Source organism: Seriola lalandi, unplaced genomic scaffold (assembly GCF_002814215.2).
Source record: "Seriola lalandi dorsalis isolate HSWRI2012SDOR001 ecotype SW California unplaced genomic scaffold, Sedor1 jcf7180002054935, whole genome shotgun sequence".
Lineage (NCBI taxonomy): Eukaryota > Metazoa > Chordata > Actinopteri > Carangiformes > Carangidae > Seriola > Seriola lalandi.
Window position 1 is genome coordinate 150,954 of NW_019525487.1, and position 18,947 is coordinate 169,900.

Consider the following 18,947-nt stretch of genomic DNA (forward strand, 5'->3'; position numbering starts at 1 on the left):
GAGAAGATCGAGAGAATAAAACACAGCATCATAACATTTATCTACTATAGCTCACTACTGAAAACATGACTGTGAAAATGGCTCCTCTACTGGAACTCTGGGAAATGTAGTTAAAGTTCCTCCAGTCATGTTTTAAACTCTGTAAAATTCTCTGCTATGATTCATATTTAAATCATCTCCTCTTACTTCCTGATTGAGAAATCTGGATCAGGCCTTGTGCCCCGCCCACCACCTGCTTGCTCCAGGTGAGCAGGTGAAAGAGCAGAGTATCAAGATGGTTAGAGGATTAAACATCAGAGAGACTCAGCCACATGTTTGAGCCTCAGTCAGACCCAGACTCAGATGAGGAGTCTGAGACCAGAACTAGAGACTAGCAGACCTATCAGAACGGTTAGCGTAGTTAGCATCTTTTATTTGTTTATGTTGTATGTTAGCTTGGAACTGGCAGTGGCTGACACAGTGTTAGTGGTTGTGCTAATGCTAACTCTCCCCCTCTGTACTGACAAGGTTTCAGGTTTATTAAGCCCCCGCCCCCCAACCCCACAAGGTGACAAGACAAGATCGAACACTTGATTTTCTTAGGAGGGGGTTGTTTAAACTAGCAATATTGCTCCATGTAACAGCATCTATAATATTGACAGCAACCTCTTTTATTTATGTGGCTCCACGTTAGCTGAGTGTTAGTGGCGATACTAGACTCTCCAACCTGTCGACCATGACTGCAGCCGAGAGCAACCTCCTCCAACATGACAGCTGGCATCAACATGACAGTACAGTTACAGACAGACATCAAACAATGCAGCACAGAGCACAGCAGCAACACAACAACACAACTATCACATCACAGAGCTGTGCTGAAGGTCTTGGTGGTCCCAGCTCACTGTCACCACAGAGAGGATGTGATACTGTAGAGATCCTGAAAGGTCCAGAAACCAAATCAATTTGTTTCTTTCAGCTACAGTTTATAGACTTCCTCTGTCCCTGTTGGTTCTGTGGCTACATGCAGTAGCTGTCAGCACTCTATAATTATCTGATGGTGACAGAGTTTGACAGCAGCCTCACATTCAGAGAGAATCACTATCCACATGAGCATTCCAGCTCACATTGCTCTCTGTTCATCCTCTTCCTCTGAATGAGTGACCAAACATCCACCACAGAGATGAGACTCTGAATGCAGCCTGATGGCTCATTAACTAGTCAGCTGCTGCACAGTGAACAGTTTAAAAGCTCCATATTTTCCTCTTTTCCTATGTTATATTTGAAGTGTTGATCCATAAAAAGATATATTTGTGGTTTTGAAAAACAAAGACCATCTCAGTGTAGTTTTACATCTCCTTTCGTAGGCTTCTCTCTGGAGCAGTTTCTGAATTCAGGCTGTGTGCATTTCTCTGTGGACTGAGTACTTTGATACTTTCACAGTATTAATATAGAATCTAGACCTGCTTCATAATTATAACAACACATGGACATCTATCTTTAGACTTTAAATACTTAACTGTTAATCTCAACATCAATCATTTTAGATTGGGAATGGTGTCTTCTTACTGTTCAGTAACACTTAGAAATAAATGCGGAACTACAGTTTGCTTACAGTGTCTCTAACAACTTAGCTGTCAATCAAAAAGATAAAGACATACCCAGGCCCCGCCCACTCAGAGGCTTGAAGAGCATTTCTAATCATCACTCTAAACGCCTCTGAACATCTTATTCCCTTTTGTAATAAAAAATGCAATTATACAAATAAATATACAATATGATACAATAAAAATAATACAAGTACAAGTTTGAAAATGACACCAGTGTGAGTTTTGACTGAAATAAGGAACAAACTTCTGTGATTGTGGGTGGAGTTAGATATAATCCAAACAAATCTGATATCTTTAATCCAGTTCTATAGAGCACTGGTTCTCAAAGTGGGATCTGGGGTCCTTGAGGGGGTTCCTGAGGGTCCCCAGCAAAAAATTGAATAATTTATTTTCAATTCAATGCAATTCAACAGGATTTATTGGCATGACTTTTTCAATGTGTTGCCAAAGCACAATTACAATCATTCAATGGAATTAAATTATCAAAGAAAAACATGTCAATAACAATATTAATATTAATTATAACATAAATATTAATAGAATTGTCTCTATCACCCAGTGTGTGTTTAGGTCTGTTGTTTCCTCCAGGTAAAGCTAGAGTGAAGTTTTTAAAAAAAAAAAGTCTGATCAGCAGTGTTGTAGTGAACAGTAGGACATCAGAGCAACACTGTGACCTCTGATGGAAGGAGGAGGTTTGGCTCTTTTGTGTCTGGTGGTGGAGGAACATGTCATGAGTTTGACCTGAAGTCATTCTCTTATTCCACATGATGGAAAGAGGAGGACTTCCTGTAATGTAAACAACAGATTGTACAGACTTGTACTGTAAACTCTGTATTCCTGCAATCAAATGTCCTGATCAGGGGTTTATAGGACACAGTAGTCCTACTGACTTCTAATGGAGATGGTTTCCTGTTCATTCAGCATGATTCATAGAGTCTCCCCCTGTGATCACAGCTCTGCTCACAGCCACAGAAAAGGATTCTCTGTTCGAAGTGGAAAATAGTAGAAGAGGAATGTTCATTCAGCAGCAGCTCCATCATTCTCTCTCTGTACAGAGGCATCACTGTCCTCTTAGCCTCCTGCTAACTGACTGTTAGCCCATCCTCACTGATACTGACCACACTCACACAAAGAGCAAACACAGGCTGTGCACAAGGTTACATGTCTGCAGTTTCTCTGCTGTCACCATATGTGCAACAGCGACCTACTGTTACTGAGCTCACTGGAGTTTACACTGTGTCCATGGAGATTAGCAGAGGACCCATATCATTCTCAATTAACTGATGCAGTGGACTCGTCCCTGTGAGGAATAAAGTGCTCATGCTCTGCAGCAGCACTTAGCAACATGCATCCAAACATCTACCATTTAGAAGGAGCTTTGTGAGATGTCACTATACGAAACCTGACATTCACTGAAAGGATAAAGTCATTGATCCTTTTTTTTTTTTTACTGTCAAAAAAAACCATTAAAAAACCAACAGTGTGTTTATATTTCAGTACTCCCTGAAAAAACTTCATTGGAAATACATAGTTTAATTTTTACTACTACTACTACTTATTTGTTACTCAAACAGGAGGAAATAGAGCATTTGTTGGGGACTATTTCCAGCTGCGGATTAATCCACATTAGGTGCTCTAGTGAGTATTTGGGGCAGCAGAACGTATGTGCGGTGTGTGTTCATGGTGATGAAGGAACATGTGACACAGTGAGACTCACTGATGTGCTTTAATAGTGTTTGGAAACAGTGGAGCTCAGAGGAGTGAGAGACATCAGGCTGTGATACACACACAGAACCTGTTAGTAGGAGACACTCAACGTTGGTTTTATAGGAAAAGGCTGATCCTCCACTGATGTTGGTGGCCTCTAATGTGACATCATTGTGAGGTCACTGTCTGTAGGCCAGATTTTCCACCAGGGGGATGAATCCTGTTGGTCTGAACCTTCCTCTGGTGTTTCCATCAGACCAACATGTCTGTTTGTCATCAGACACAGTCACATCTTATGGACAGATTGCCACTAAATAAACAGACGTCATTGTGCTCCAGCCTGTTTTCCTTTTCCAGGCCAAAATACAAACTTTGTACACATGATGTCTAATGATCTGATTTGCTTGTCGCCGGTAACATTACAGTAATCAGCCCAGAACCCAAGGGAATCAGCCTTTTTGGTTTTAATCACCCTCAGACCAATTTCTCTAGTGAAACCCACAGACAGATTTTATTATGAGGTTTATTGTGGGTGTAATGAGCAGCTCTTACCAGGGTTTAAATCTGTACTCTCATTTCCTCTCCAGGTTTATGAGGAAAACAGTTTCTGCCATGAACATCGTTCCCTCAAAGATTGTACCATACTGGGCCTACAGATGTGGTGTGCATTGTTTGTTCAGTAATTAATAAATGAAATAAAATACTTTTTTTCACTCTGCGTGCAGGTATCCCACCTGCCAGTGGGACAGGAACCCTTCAGATGTATTTGCTGGACATTAATGACAACGCTCCTCACGTGTTCCCCCCTGAGGTAGAAATGTGTGAGAGGCCAGATCCCAACGCCATTAACATTACAGCCAGTGACCCAGACCTGAACCCCAATGCTGGACCCTTCGCCTTCGAGCTGGCCAACCGTCCATCAGATATACGCCGCAACTGGACACTCAGTCGCATCAACGGTCAGTGTGGGAACATGTCTCTCTATGACTTCCTGTTCCTGCTTTAAGAGGAGAATCGACCCAAGATAAAAACCATGTTCTTTATATAGTCGTTCTGTATCATGAGGTGACGACCAGCTACAGTTGAATTTAGTCTTTCACTGAGAGTCCAAAAACCTTTCCTGATCTTCTGTAACTGAAGCTCCAGTAAACCATCTTAAACACACTCGACCCTGGAGATTTCACATTTAAGTCACAACAATGAGCCACATGAGGTTTGAAGTGGACGTGACTTCAAGGAGACCTGACTCTCCAAACGTTTGACATGAAACTTAAAGCAAAACAAGTCTAATATATTGACAAGCCTTGTTCACAGTATTAAACAGGTCTGTGGTGTCAGCTCTGTAAAAATTATGCTAATACAGTTTTGAAAAAATCCATCCATTTTCTGACGCTCGTTGGGTCAGGTCACAGTGCCCGCAGGATAAGAAAGGTAGTCCAGATTTCCTTGTACCCAGCAGTGTTTTCCAGTTCCTCCAGTCTCATGCTCCATTATACCGTCACGCATGAACTGCGACACTTGTACCCAGCTCATGATGATCTGTTTCCACTGGTATTTTGTAGCAGGAGCTGTTTAGACAATTAATTTGCCTTTTCACTTCAGTAGTTTGGGAAGTTACTAGATTTTTGTGGATTTGGCTTTAGTGTAAGGTTTTAAAAATATGTGTGTAGCGGAAAATATGCAGAACTCTCCTCTCCGTCAAAAAGCCCCCAGCTGCCCCAGTGACCACCGTTAGCAGACTGGAGCAGTCCCGTACATACCCCAGTGTACCTGAGTGGAGGAGCATGAAGCCTCTCTGTCTATCTATTAACTGCTCCATCTCTCTGTCCGTCCATCTTCATCCTGTCGTCCTGCAGGGGAGTACGCCCAGCTTCGACTGCGAATCAGCTCCCTGGCCAGTGGCATCTACGAGGTTCCAGTCATGATCACAGACTCTGGAAACCTGCCGATGTCCAACACCTCCTACCTGAGGGTCAAGGTCTGCCAGTGTGATCACCATGGAGACTGTGTGGACATGGAGCGAATCATCGCTGCTGGACTGGGCACCGGAGCCATCATCGCTATCCTGATCTGTATCATCATACTGTTAGGTGAACCTCCCACACATCAACACACACACATGTTGCTGTAGCACTTAGCAGAAAAATACACAGCTACAGAATATCATTTCTCAACAGTAGAAAATATAAATATATAAATGAATATAAATAATATAAAATATAAATATAAAAGTGTGAAGAAATGAAACAGTGTTTAATATTTTGTGCTGAGACAATAACTAAAACTGGGCACCTACCCTGAGGCCCAAGACCACAGGGGCCCCAGGGACCGAGGTTCTCTGTGTGTCAAGCTTTGAGCAGTTTTGTCAGGGAAGTTGCACCATTTAAGACATCATAGGTTGGATCTATGTTACCTCATACTGTAGGTGATCTGCTGTGTAGGAGAGGTGTATGTTAAAGTCCAGTTTCAAAGATAAACTGTTTTTTATCACTTGTGTTGTTTTCCTACAGCTCAGCCCATCAGCTTGATCAGTTTTGATAGAAATGTTCTCACCACAATAAAATCTGAGATCACAGACTGTGGCAACAATGGTAAAAACAGAAATCATAGGTAACTTTACACACCACACTTGCGGGATGACACTCTGTTTGGCCTGGACTATGGCTGCACAATGTGAACAAAAATACCTTGATATTTATGACAAATGTTTTCATTTTATTTTCACTGAAAAAGTATAAAAATGACGATGATGTGATTTTTGCTGGTTTTGTACCAAATAAACATTATCATTTATTCTGGCTTCAGTTCAGGAGTACTGACAGTGTTCCTGTTGCAGCTGCAGTCAGCAGTGAGCACCAACCACGTGTCAGGTCCAGGTCTGCCCAGGCACAGATCCCAGCTCTTGTCCCTAGCTGGTTGCAGTTTGTTATGAATTATCTGCTTGTTAAAAAGCAGCACTTGGTGACAGAGCTCAGCTCTTCTGAACACTGCAGGTGAGTGGACAGACGAGGAGCTCAGCTCTCACTTAGTAAGAGATGATGTGGACTCGGATTTACTCTATCAGACATTACAAAGAACAAGACTTTGAATAGCAAAGGATGAGTGTTCAAGTACTTGTACAAAATACCTACTGCCCCAGCCCTGCTGCTGCACACAATTTTTGCATCACACTTTTAAAGTAAGGGAGAGTGATCTGGATCTGGAACTGACTCATACAGAGTTTCACCTGCTGGAAGCTTCTTACATCAAATCACAATGTTTGATCAGACAGTTGGAATAAAGCTGGACCTTTAACACACAGAGCTCTTCAGGCTGCAGGAGACTGGCTGTCACAGTTCATTTTATAATGTATTTCATTACTACATTATAATGAACATTATGAGTGAGGCAGGGTTTGACAGATTCCTCTTACATCTTACATCAAGCTGCAAAGCTGTATTTTTCTTTAATGAGTGATGTTTGGTGAATTTTCAGTTCAAATCTTTGACCGTTGCTATGGCAACACCATTAGGAGCTTTGCAAAGTTGGAGAGAAGGTTTGTTTTGTGAAGAGTACAGAAAGAAACGAGGAGAAAGGAAAAGCAGAGAGGCAGCAGCCTCGTAGTTCTGCACCAGTTCACATGTAGACTTCAGTCCCTGAGCAGCTGATGGAGGGAGACCTGTGGTGGAGCTGGGCTCAGGCAGCGTCTCGTTGTGTTAAACTGGATGTGTTGTGTGGCTGAGACGCTCTAAGCTGCCAGCTGACAACCTCCCTGCTGCTTCCACTGAAGAACCTGACTAATGGTGATAAGCCGTTTCTCAAATCACCTCTCCAGGGTTGAAATCGTCCTCACTCAGAGCTTCACTCAGCGTCCTAATGTGTTTTGGCCCGTGCGGTTGCAGCAGTGTGGGTTTACTCTCCCTCCCTGAGTTCACTGTCTCATAAATCCTCACAGATTAATATGATGAAGAGCACAGACTTTTAAAACCTGCCAGTTGTGTCAAAATAAGCAGTGTTTCCTTAAAACACTCCAATCCCACATGAAAGGATTTGTTGTATTGAACTGACCATCACCAGGGATGTAAGGAGATCACACTGGCTTATTAATAACAATGAAGCAGGTCTCCAGGCTGGTAGTTAACATCTGAGTGAAGAACACAGATACAGTAGAAATCGAGTGTAGAGATATAAAACAAAGCAGTGCCAGTGTGGACGTGAGCTGGGAGCAGTTCAGACATGTTATTTTCTATTCTTATTTCAAATGAAAAAAATACCCAGTAGTTCAAGTTAAAAAGTTAAATTAGTTTACCTATAAGGTTTTTTTACAAGGAGCCATTTGTAAGTTTTTCTATTGCTACATAGCTAACATTAGCACTAGCAGATGTTTACTTACCAGTCAAGGAGAAACGTTGTGAGATGAGCATCAAACTTAATTCCTTTACTCACCAACAGCTGTCTCCAGAGGTGGAGACAAACACCACTGTTAACTCTTCTACTGAAGTTCGCATGCTAACCAGCTAGCCAAGTGACCAACAGCGACTCACTGTAGAAGTAGCTGCTTAGAGGATGTACTATAACATCGTGTCTTATAAACACAAAGATGACTGAAGCTCTTGGTAAGAGACAGTCATCACCAGCCGCTCCTGACAAAAAAACATCTTCAGCAGCAGAGAAAACTCACAATCTCTTTAATCATCACTCGGTCCCTGCAGTTGTTCTTCTGAAACCCCAGACTGATGCATGTTAGAGTTAACTTGGTTAACCTGACCCACCTGTAGCTAACAAGTTAGAAACCTCCTTTACAAAAGACATTAGGTTGATTTTTACAATGTAAGAGCCAGCATTAGAAACAGTCAGCTGTTACTACACTGATAAATATCTACCAACAAATCAGATGTGTTCACTGGCAGACAACATCACAACATGTTTCATGAGAGGAGAAGTAAGGACACAGAAATTAAGTAGTGATTCAGTAGTCATGTTGACGGGGTCTATGGAGAGCACATTGTCTGCAGTGTACCTGTTACCTCAGCACCATTAGATTTCCTGTTAGTAACTGTTCACCTCTGAAAAACTTTCATATGATCTCAGAGCAGATCACTGTCCACAGTGACCTTTATATGCAGAGCTTCCTTCTAGCACCACTGTCAGGCTACGTTTAGCTTTGGCTGCAGGAATACTAATGACTTCACTGTCATGAAATCAGCTGTGCGTTGCCATGGTACCCAGAGGACTTGCTGAACTTATTTTGAGCTTTTTAAATGTCACTTTTACAACAAACTTTCACACAGAACTTTCACACATATCAAAAGACATTCAGTCTTTTGATATGTGTGAGCAGGATATCTGCCAAGGACATTCAGGCTCCTCAGAGGAAGAACCAGGCTGAAGCAGATGGTTCCATTGGCTGTTCTGTGGCTCCACTTTCTACTGTCACTGCTCCAAGAACAGAGGAGTGTTCCCTCTTTACAGTGATGGAAGCCTTTCGGGTTTCCGCCTTCACAGAGTCAGTAGGTGGCTCAGAAACCCCCAGGACATTGAATGATGTTGAGTGGAGACCTGGTCTGTCCCTCATGCTAAACAGTGACTTCTCTCCTGCAGTGCTGGTGCTGCTCTTCGTCATGTGGATGAAGAGGAGGGACAAGGAGCGTCAGGCCAAGCAGCTCCTCATCGACCCAGAGGACGACGTCCGGGACAACATCCTCAAATACGACGAGGAGGGAGGTGGAGAGGAGGACCAGGTACACACGTACACACACATGCTGTCTATGTCTATATGTCTCTATATGTGTTATGTCTTCAGTGTGTTATTTCTAATAGGCTAAGCTGACTACAGGTTAACTCTATGTTTACCTTCTACACCCATGTTCATCAGCACTGGATATTCCTCCCCCTCCTTGCCCTCACACACACTCCCACAGTCACATTCAAACACACACACAGTCTCAGGAACAAACCATAGAAGACACACTGTTGGCAGACAGACACACACCCTGCTCCTCTGCAGCTTTCAATCATCTGTCCTCCAGCAAAGATTAAGTGTACCACAAAAGAGGACCTCGAAACAGGATTAATTGCTTTCTGTTGGAGAACAATTTCCTGTGTCCCTCCACACTGCTCCTCTGCTGAAGCACATAAGCTGCTCCGCACTTCTGCTGGGAGGAAGTTTAACCCTCGTTCACCCAGACAGCCAGACTGAGAGTGTGCTTTAATTTATACAGCAGCAGATCACTGGCTGTGAGAGGAGGGGAGTTATACTGTACATGTACAACATGCACACACCTACCAGACGCCTGCCACGACATATGGCACTGTTTCACCATTAGCACATAAATACAATCTTGTGTTTTAGCCAGATCTGTACTGGTCTGTGCTGCTCCAGGAAATAGCCACAGCCCAACACTAACAAAGACTTTGACCGTCTCCTGCTCGGCTTCTATAGTTTGGTAGTTAGACATTTCTATTAATTAATTTATGCTTCTGTTATGATACAACACACCAGTATAATCAACACAACATCAAAGTAAAGTTATCAGTTGAATGTGGCCTTGAAATGATAATGGAGCTTATGTTTCCTTTACTTCCACTCAGTACATCCACTTAGAGTTGAATATGTTTAGAGGTGGAAAGGGAGCTGAAGAATAGAGCTGGAGGTCAGAGGCAAACAACCTCAGGGCTGGAGAAACCAGAGAGCAGGAGACCTCAGGCGGATGGCCTGATGGCTAGGACTAGACTCAGAAACAGATAAATGTTGGCTGGGACCACCGGTGCAGGGACAGACAGAACATCAGCCAACTCAGGGTCCAGCTGGGTGTTGATTATGAGGCTTTACAGCTAAGTCTTTGTGGAGTTGGGCAGGCCGGGGCATTGATGTCTCAGAGACCCAGCAGATTTCCTTCTAGGTACCTAGATACCTAAAGAAAATGACCAGACAAGTCCCCAGGAAAGGGGGCTTCTCAGGGTATTCAGGTTGAGGATCAGACAGGAAGCCAGTCGGTTCTGGACAGGAAGGTTGCATGTTCATGAACCGGAGCTGCATCAGCTGGAAACTAGATAAAACAGGAGGAACCAGGTCATAAAGCCTACAGTATTTAAACATAACAATCTGGAAAGACAAGGCTCTGAACAAACTGACAGTCACGGACGTACGAGACACTGGCAGGAAGTGAGGGAAGGGATTAAAAAATAAAACAGGAAAAACTACAGAGTCCTGACAGGAAGTCAGATCATGACAGAACATATTCAGTGTAACATCTCAGTCATTGTATCACATACACCCACAACGACTCTCTCTGTCATGTGCCTGACTTTCTGCTCTGACTTTTTTTATATTTAGACATTATCAGACTGCTGAACCTCCATGATGGAGCCAGACTGCAGCTCCAGATGTTTGCTACTGAGCTGATGTTCTGTTAAAACAGGAATTATCAGGAAGAGTAGAAAAGTGCTTTTAGTTTCTCCTAAATCAAAACATTTGTCAGCAGAGACATGTTTATGTTGTGAGCAATGAAGATTTTCTGAAATGTGTCAAACATATAATGATGTGTATTTTAACCAAAACTCAACCAATTTCTCAGCAACGACTGGTAACCATGACAATGAAAGTGTAACTGAAGCCAATTTAACACTGGACAAGAAACCAATCAACCTGTCATCAATGTGAAATGGAACAATCAGCATTCACTCCCAGGTCACATGACTCTGCAGTCGGTCCCAGCGCCGATGACACCTGTCACCTGTCCAGCATGCTCCAGAAATACTGCAGCTACACCTTTGAGCTGTACTCAATAGGTTTTAAAAAACACAAAGCCACCAACTGAAGCGTCCCACACGGAGGCTCAGACACTGATGGGAGCAACAACCCGTGATGAGACGATCCGTGTTAACAGCTGACTGTCTGAATCTGCCTGTGTCTGTAACTGCATGTGATGACGTTGCCACAGTTGAGTGTCTCTCTCAGTCTGACAGAGTGAGAGGATTAGCTGCATTTAACAAACCTGCTGATACCAGCTCAGTCTAGTGTTTGACTGTGAGTTAATGGTTCACTCTCCATGATCCAACACATGGAGGAACAAGCCTAGGGAGGAGGAACAAGACTACTAGACTTCATGTTGTGTTTCCTACTAGTAGCCTGCATTAGAGTTAACCTGAGGAGAAAAAGACTATCTCACACACACACACACACACACACACACACACACACATTCACATTATTAGATCTTCTAATCCTTACCTATAACCAACACTACTGGGACCTGAGAGGCGTATTAATGGTTGTAAATGTCATTGTTCAAGGTAAATGGTAAATACCAACACAGGCTTCTGATTGGTGGAGAATGAAACACAGTCAAATACTGGAGGACAGGAGACTATGAGAGAAGACTTCAGCTCATGTCATCCATCAGCACCACTCAGATTTTAGAAAGCAGCAAACTGTGGAGGTGTGTACATGACAGGCTGCTGTCTGTGTGTCTATGTCTCTGTGGACGTATCAGTACTGCAGGTTGTTGGTGTGTAGAGTTGGAGAAGAAAGCTGTCACGAAAGAAGAAAACTGGCTGCTGTGGGTTAATGAACAAATGTTTTGAGTGTTGGAGCTCCAAAAGACTGAGGCCACGTCCAGTTATATGTAAACTATGCAGTAGTTTAGTAATGTAGTTTAATATAATATATTAGTTTCTATAGAGCAACAGCTGTGTTTTGTTGTACCTCACATCACTGCCAGTCATTCTGCAAAGCAAACCATGGTGTTTAAAATGTACATATAATATAAAGCTGAGGCTGCAGGAACATGATCTGGAGTTGAATTATAGCAGCACTGGAGAAATGCTGGTACAGATCTTGTAATAAAGTCCTGAGAGGACGAATCAGTCTCATCCCTGTAAGTATAGAGATACAAGAAGGACGCAGCATTTCGCTCCTCCCTGCAGGTAGTAGCGGGGCTCTCAGCTGCTCTTTAGTGAGAAGTATTCTGTTGGTCGGCCATTATCGTGAACAAAGTCCAAGGTCAGTCCACAGCATGCTGTTATTGTCCAGAAAAGGCTGCTTCAGTCAATTTCCCTGGAGACCAGAGAGCATGAAATGGTTTCTGAATGGTTGCTGCAGTGACTCACACTCCACCATTGAACACCAACAGATCAGAGGCCATGACACACACTTCCCCTCTGCCTGCTCACTGCGCTGGTGTTGTGTAAGAGAAGGTGAAAGACGGGCTGTGTTTCTCTAAGTGGATGCTAATTAGACAGCATTAGAGCCGGGTTCAGTTCTCCCTGAGGACGGATGATGTAGGAGAAATGGGAGACATTGCATCAGAGTCACTGAAATTCTCACTACATCAGCTATTAAATACAGATGGGCCATGAAGGTGGTGATAGACCCATTTACTGTAAGTGTGTGTAAGTTCAGTCAGGTTCTTAGCAAACTGTAATAAAAACCTGCCTGTCATCAGAAAATAATGCTCAGCCTCAGACTAACGTTCACTATGTGTCTGTGTGATGATAACAGTGATCCACAGAATAAACACATTACAGTCAGCGATCAGACTGTAGAGCAGTCCTTTGTAATGACCTGACTGCTGGTAATGACAACTCCAAAATAACAGGAGATACTAATTAAACAGTGTGATGTAAACACTGTTCAGCCATGACGTCACCATTTCAGCATCAACAGGTCAGTATGTGTCATTCTGTATCTGATGCTTCAGTAACACACCACAACCAGCAGCACACAATGTGTTTCCTGATGATGAATCCACTGGACATAGGTGATCCTCCTCCATCAAGCTCCAGCACCTGGTCTCTGTCCATTAGTCCAGTACTTTGATATAGTACGTGTCATCTAACAGGAATATTGATCATTTCTTTTCCCACAGTCATGACGTGAGTGTGAGACCTGAGGGTCCTGTTGCTGATGTGGTCTAAGGACAGTGATGTGGATTTGTAGTCATTGTCCTCACAATGAATAGTGGGGTCAAAGGATGGTGAGAGGGACGAGTGATGTTACTCTGACACCAATATGTGAATGTCTCTCTCTCTCTCACTGTGTCACTGTGTGTGCGTGTGTGTGTGTGCATGCATGTGTGTGCTTGTGTTCAGGACTACGACCTGAGTCAGCTGCAGCAGCCTGACGCTCTGGAGCCAGAGTGTGTCAAAGTGGGAATCAGACGTCTGGATGAGAGGCCCCTACACTACGACCACCAGTACCCCCTCCGCTCTGCTGCCCCCCACCCAGGAGACATAGGAGACTTCATCCATGAGGTAGGACAACACTGTGTGTGTCTGTGTGTGTGTGTGTGTGTGTGTGTGTGTGTGTGTGTGTGTGTGTGTGTGTGGGAGGGGGTGCTGGGTTTAAGTTCAGGCTATGCTAGGTAATCTGCTGAATCTCCTCCTAGAGATAGAGGCAGCATCTGTCCACCCTGACCCAAATCCTCCTCCATAATCCCTCCTTCCCTCTTTCTCGCCCAGCACTCCCAACTGTTCATCTCCACACACACACACACACACACACACACACACACACATACACATCCCTCTCATCCCGGTCTTGTGGCTGTTCTCTGGGGGCTGAGTGAGGGGGGAGGGGGTGATGTAGAGATTAGACAGGCGGGCTAGTGATTAGGAGGCTGACATTTGACAAGTCCCACATATGAGGGAGAGGGAACTTGGCTCCTTTCAGACGGTATGAGCAGGTCACTGAGGGTCTTCAGACACAGGTCTTACACTGCATGGACACAGGTTTCTATAGAACCTGTAGAGTTACTATAGAAATATTATGGGATTACTATAATCCTGCAGTAGATGTAGTCAGAGTCTTGTAGCTCTCTCCACCATAAACTCTGCCTCTCAGATATTCTGTGGAGAGTGTGGGCTGCTGTCACATAGAGACGATCTGACAGCAGCAGATATCTCACACAGACCTTCTCTGTGCTTTAACAGTGATGTGAGTGTGTTCTGTGCACGTTGTGTAGCACACATCAAATAGGCTCTTTGTGTTTGATCAGTCTTATTACTGCCCTGATGATCAGCCCTCAGCTGATCCACTGGGTCTCATGGTGAACCCATCATCATGTGTAGATGTGACGCACAAACCAGGTTCAGTAAAAAAAATTTCTGGTTTCATGAGCTGCCGATGATCTTTCCTCACCTTCCTGTCTCATCTCTTTGTTTTTCCAGGGCCTGAAGGCAGCAGACAACGACCCCACTGCCCCTCCCTATGACTCCCTGCTGGTGTTCGACTATGAGGGCAGCGGCTCAACCGCCGGTTCCCTCAGCTCCCTGCACTCCTCCTCGAGCTGTGGAGACCAGGACTACGACTACCTCGGCGACTGGGGGCCACGCTTCCGCAAGCTGGCCGACCTGTATGGCGGAGGGGACGATTAGCACCCTCAGCTCCCACCAACAACAACCACCCTCCCCACCCAACCCCTGCTCCAAGGCACAGGTGTGGGTGGAGCTAAGGCAACACGAAATGGGGTGAAGACGGGGTTTGGATCAGCACTTCTGTATTACCACAGGACAGCTTGTAAAGAGACCTGCTGCCTCTCGAGGACAGTTGATGACACTAGGGACCATGCTGACTCTGGGCCTAGCAAGGCCTGGCAGTGGGGAGCATTCAGGCTAATGGACATTATCATCTGAGCATTTGCCCCTGAGCTAACAGCCAGAACAGTGCGCTCAGAGGGACGTCGTCTCTGTGACAGCCATGCTACAGACGTTCATCTACACTTGAATCTCACAGTACAGGAGCACTGGGCTCAAACGTGCCTTTTTGTACATTCTTTTGATTGTGTCCTGATTCTGTACGTCGCTTTGAGGCTCCGCTGCTCTACAGCTGCAGCTGGAGGAGCGCTTCGCCATGATAACGAGTGCATGTGTGTGTTCCACATCATTACCTTTACATGTGTGTGTGTGAGAGAGAGTGTGTGTGAGTCATTTCCGCAGAGTCACACTGGATGGACACTAAAGGGCAAAGCCTATGATGAGACCGCCTTGGATGATCCAACCTGCAGAAACATGGCTCTCCTGTGCAGCTCTGGGCGTTAGCACTTTTCTTTTCTCTCTGATTCAGTCACAAAGTTCTACAGTTTGTAGATCCTAATGTTCATCACAACTGCTGTCATTACATATGTGACACAGTGACACATTCCAGATAGTATATCCTCTCTCTGAGGCACATGTGTGTAATCAGGCGCAGTTTATGACACAGTAAATTTAAATAACCTTGTCTCTGAATCTGCAGGTTTTCACAGCAGGAGACTGAAACAGTTTTTTGAGGAGCAGTTTAAATATTGTTGTGTCCTCGCTGTGTTTCCACTGATGGGGACTTGATGGGATGTAATTGACTTTATTTGCAGGTTGATAAAAATACAGAAAAATACAGCGATAAAATATCATTTCATTTATGTGTCACCAACAAAGAGTCAATGCCACAGCAAAGAAAGTAAACCTGAAAAATAAACCCCCACCATGAGGATAATGAACAGAGTCATGAAACATGCTGAATATGACAGAGACAGCAGCAGTGAACGCGTGAGTGATTCAGGTACAGCAGACATGTTCTGATGAATATGTATGCTATATGTATGATATATGTATGATATTCAATGACCTTTAATCTGCTAATTAATCTGTCCTACAGAAGAACTTGGACTTTATGAATCCAGCTGATGTATCTTTGCATACTGCAGTGGGGCAGTCACAGATGTTACAGCATTTCTCTGTGATGATATCAGTTCCATATTTGGATCTTTTTAGTTCCTGGAGGATAAATCTAAAGATTCAAAGTTCCACTCATACAAAAGAAATATTAAAGGTACAGGAAACAACATTTTCCATATGTGGATATAAATGTTTGTGACTGAAGTTTCACAAAATCTCAAACAACAGCTAAAGTGTTTAGAATTTTCGCACCACTCTGTTTCTGTCATGTTCAAATACAATCAACACAACACATCCATGTGGATCAGGTTGCACACAATCACATCACAGTGTAAAAGTGGCAGAGAAACCTCACACACTGGTCTGAACTGACTGAGCACCACACTGAAGCCAACAGTAAAACCAGGACTCAGTGAGTCCACCTGAGGAGTAGACCAGCTCCTGTGTCACAACATCACAAAACTTCACCAGCTTCATGAATGGAGAGGCTCTGCAGTTCAGTCTGTATGTGGGGGAGAGACAAGTTCACTGAGCGAGGATACAGCCTGCATCACAGAGCTACAGCTGTAACACTGAAGGATGTGTAGATAACAGATGGTATCAGTGCTTCATTTCCTTATTATAACCCTATTTGCCCTGATCAGCTAACAATGATCAGCCAACATACTCTCAGTCTTTCTTTTGTACAAGTTGAACATTAAACTTATTCATGTGCAGTTCATTCTCTTCGTCACACTTACACACTGAAATCATTGTCTCAGTCTGTTTCAGCTCCTCATCCTGACTGTGAGAGCAGTGACTCTGGGCCAGTTGATGAGTCAGAGCCTGGTCTTTGTCTGTGGCAGCAAAACACAAGTCATCATGAACTCATGGGCTAACTCAACACTGACCAGGGCTGACTATTTACAAAAAAACACATTCACAGGGCTTTAAGGAGCCTAATAGTCCAGCAACATGAACGTGATACACACCTCATGCTTCAACACTTCTTAATACATAGGCTCAGTCTTTTTCCTCATTCAATAAGAACATTTGCTCGACCAGCTGTTATATTAAAAGCTCAAGATTTTCAGTTTCCTGTACCTTCAAAATGAAGTTTACCAGGAGCAATGTCCATGGTGGTCAGACTATATAAGGTTGTATAAGGATGCATACAGCTGTATACAGCTGTAGCATTGCCTCCTGTTGAGTCACTTGTTTCTGTGGTTTCTGTCAGTGAGCAGACATTGGTCAAACCCAGAGTTGTATAGCAGAGCTTCATATTTTTGCAGGTAGGTTCTCCAGAGCTGCTGAGGAGACATGTACAGTAGTGCTAGACTTTAGATAGATCCCTTCTGTTTTTGTTTTGCTTTTATCACAGTGTAACTTATGCAGCTGGTTGCTGATAAAGGGAGTCATCAGTCCTCGTTTTGTAGCAGAGACACTTGATACTGCTGTGGTGGATTAAAAAAGGCAATGTTTTCTTTCTGCTGATGATTTGCCTTAGTGTTCTCTGGATACTCACTGTAAACTGAACTGTACAGATTGTATTTTTTCTCTTGTTGTTCTTTTGGCTGTGGTCACAGAAAATGACATGCTATTATCCTGAATCCTTGTATATGTGTCATTTGGATTACAAATTAAAACGTTTTTGCATGTTTTTATCTTTTCATTATGGGAAAACAGTATTTTTCACATCCTTTGCAAATAAGTTAAACACCATTCACACACATGACAACACAATAACACTACTGAGTTGTAAACACACTGACACTTTTCCACATTAGAGGAACATATTAACCCATATAGAGTGTTGTTTGTGTCACCTGATCAATTTCAGCCCAGTATTTCCTCTCTTTTAGCTCTATGTTTGGTCTCCACCAGCTTCTGAGGGAAATATCTGGCTCTTTAGCTGCTTGCTGACAGAGGCTTCTTACAGCTGTTTCTCTGAAAACAGTTGCTGCTGTGAGAGTGAACCAGAGCAGTAAAGATCTGTCCAGGCAAATACTGAATTAAAAGGCTAAAAACCTTTGTCATTTGATCCATTGTCAATATGATAAATATTAAAGAGTACTGCTAGTAGCATAGCAGCTGTAGGTAGAAAACTTTCATCAACAAGAACAACGTGTAAAGAAACACTCCGGCAATTTAGTTTTACTCTTTTTAAAGTTGGGGTTTAACAGGAGACAAATTAAAGACATGATGGACACAGTGAAAGCAGCAGAGAAATGCCACATCTTTAAAACCTAAGGTGGTGTTGGAGGTGTGTCCAAGCTGGGTTCATCGCCACTGTAACAAACAGTCATACAGTCTGACAGATAGACACTAAATACATGTGGTCCAGATCCTTCCAATCCTGATTTCAGTAAAACCTTATGGAGAATGTTCAGACTTTGGTTCTTACAGGACGTTTCAGCAGCAAGATGCACTGAGATGGACTGACATCAGCAGAGATGATGAAGATGCAGTGGGCACATCATCATCATCGCTGTAGCTCAGTCTTCAGGGAGTCACGGTTAGTCCTGAACCATGTTCTGAACCAGGCCACTTCATGTGTGCACATTAACCATAGATTTAGCTTTTGAGCTAGTCCTGACATGTTTCCATCGATGTCTGATGTTTTAATGTTTTAATGTAAATTGTCACAAACAAATCGACAAACTGATGACTCTGATGAGGCCAACCACTGGATTGTCTGTGCTGGAGGTGAACAGTCTAGAACAAATACACTGAAAAAAAAGATTTTTTTTGGTCTTGTAATTATAACCTTGATTATTTGTTTAAATTTTACAAGGAAATATTATTTCAGTGCTTTTACTTTAAAATGTCACCTTTTATTTAATGTGTTACTTGATGTTTGTTTGTAATTATGTATCCTCATTTTGATAAGTAAATATTATACATCACTCCAAGTAATATTAACTTAACAACTGTATCGACTGTACAACCTGACATAAGCAAGTAAAATTTACTTGGGTAATAGGTCAACTTGCAATATTGCACATGCTCAGCAGGTGAGGTCAGAGTGCGTGTACTTTGAAG

At 43.3% G+C, this 18,947-nt stretch overlaps 1 protein-coding gene across 2 annotated transcripts in view; it reads left to right on the forward strand.

The window, feature by feature from the left end:
* Positions 1-17,565, forward strand: part of LOC111644546 (cadherin-2-like) — a 70,197-nt gene extending 52,632 nt beyond the window's left edge. For both annotated transcript variants that reach the window (XM_087170221.1, XM_023393441.2), the window contains exons 12-16: positions 4,019-4,252; positions 5,150-5,383; positions 8,874-9,013; positions 13,365-13,526; positions 14,442-17,565. In XM_087170221.1, coding sequence (XP_087026347.1) covers positions 4,019-4,252; positions 5,150-5,383; positions 8,874-9,013; positions 13,365-13,526; positions 14,442-14,648 — 977 coding nt within the window. In that variant the 3' untranslated portion in view covers positions 14,649-17,565. The remainder of the gene's footprint in view (positions 1-4,018; positions 4,253-5,149; positions 5,384-8,873; positions 9,014-13,364; positions 13,527-14,441) is intronic.
* Positions 17,566-18,947: the final 1,382 nt, after the last annotated feature.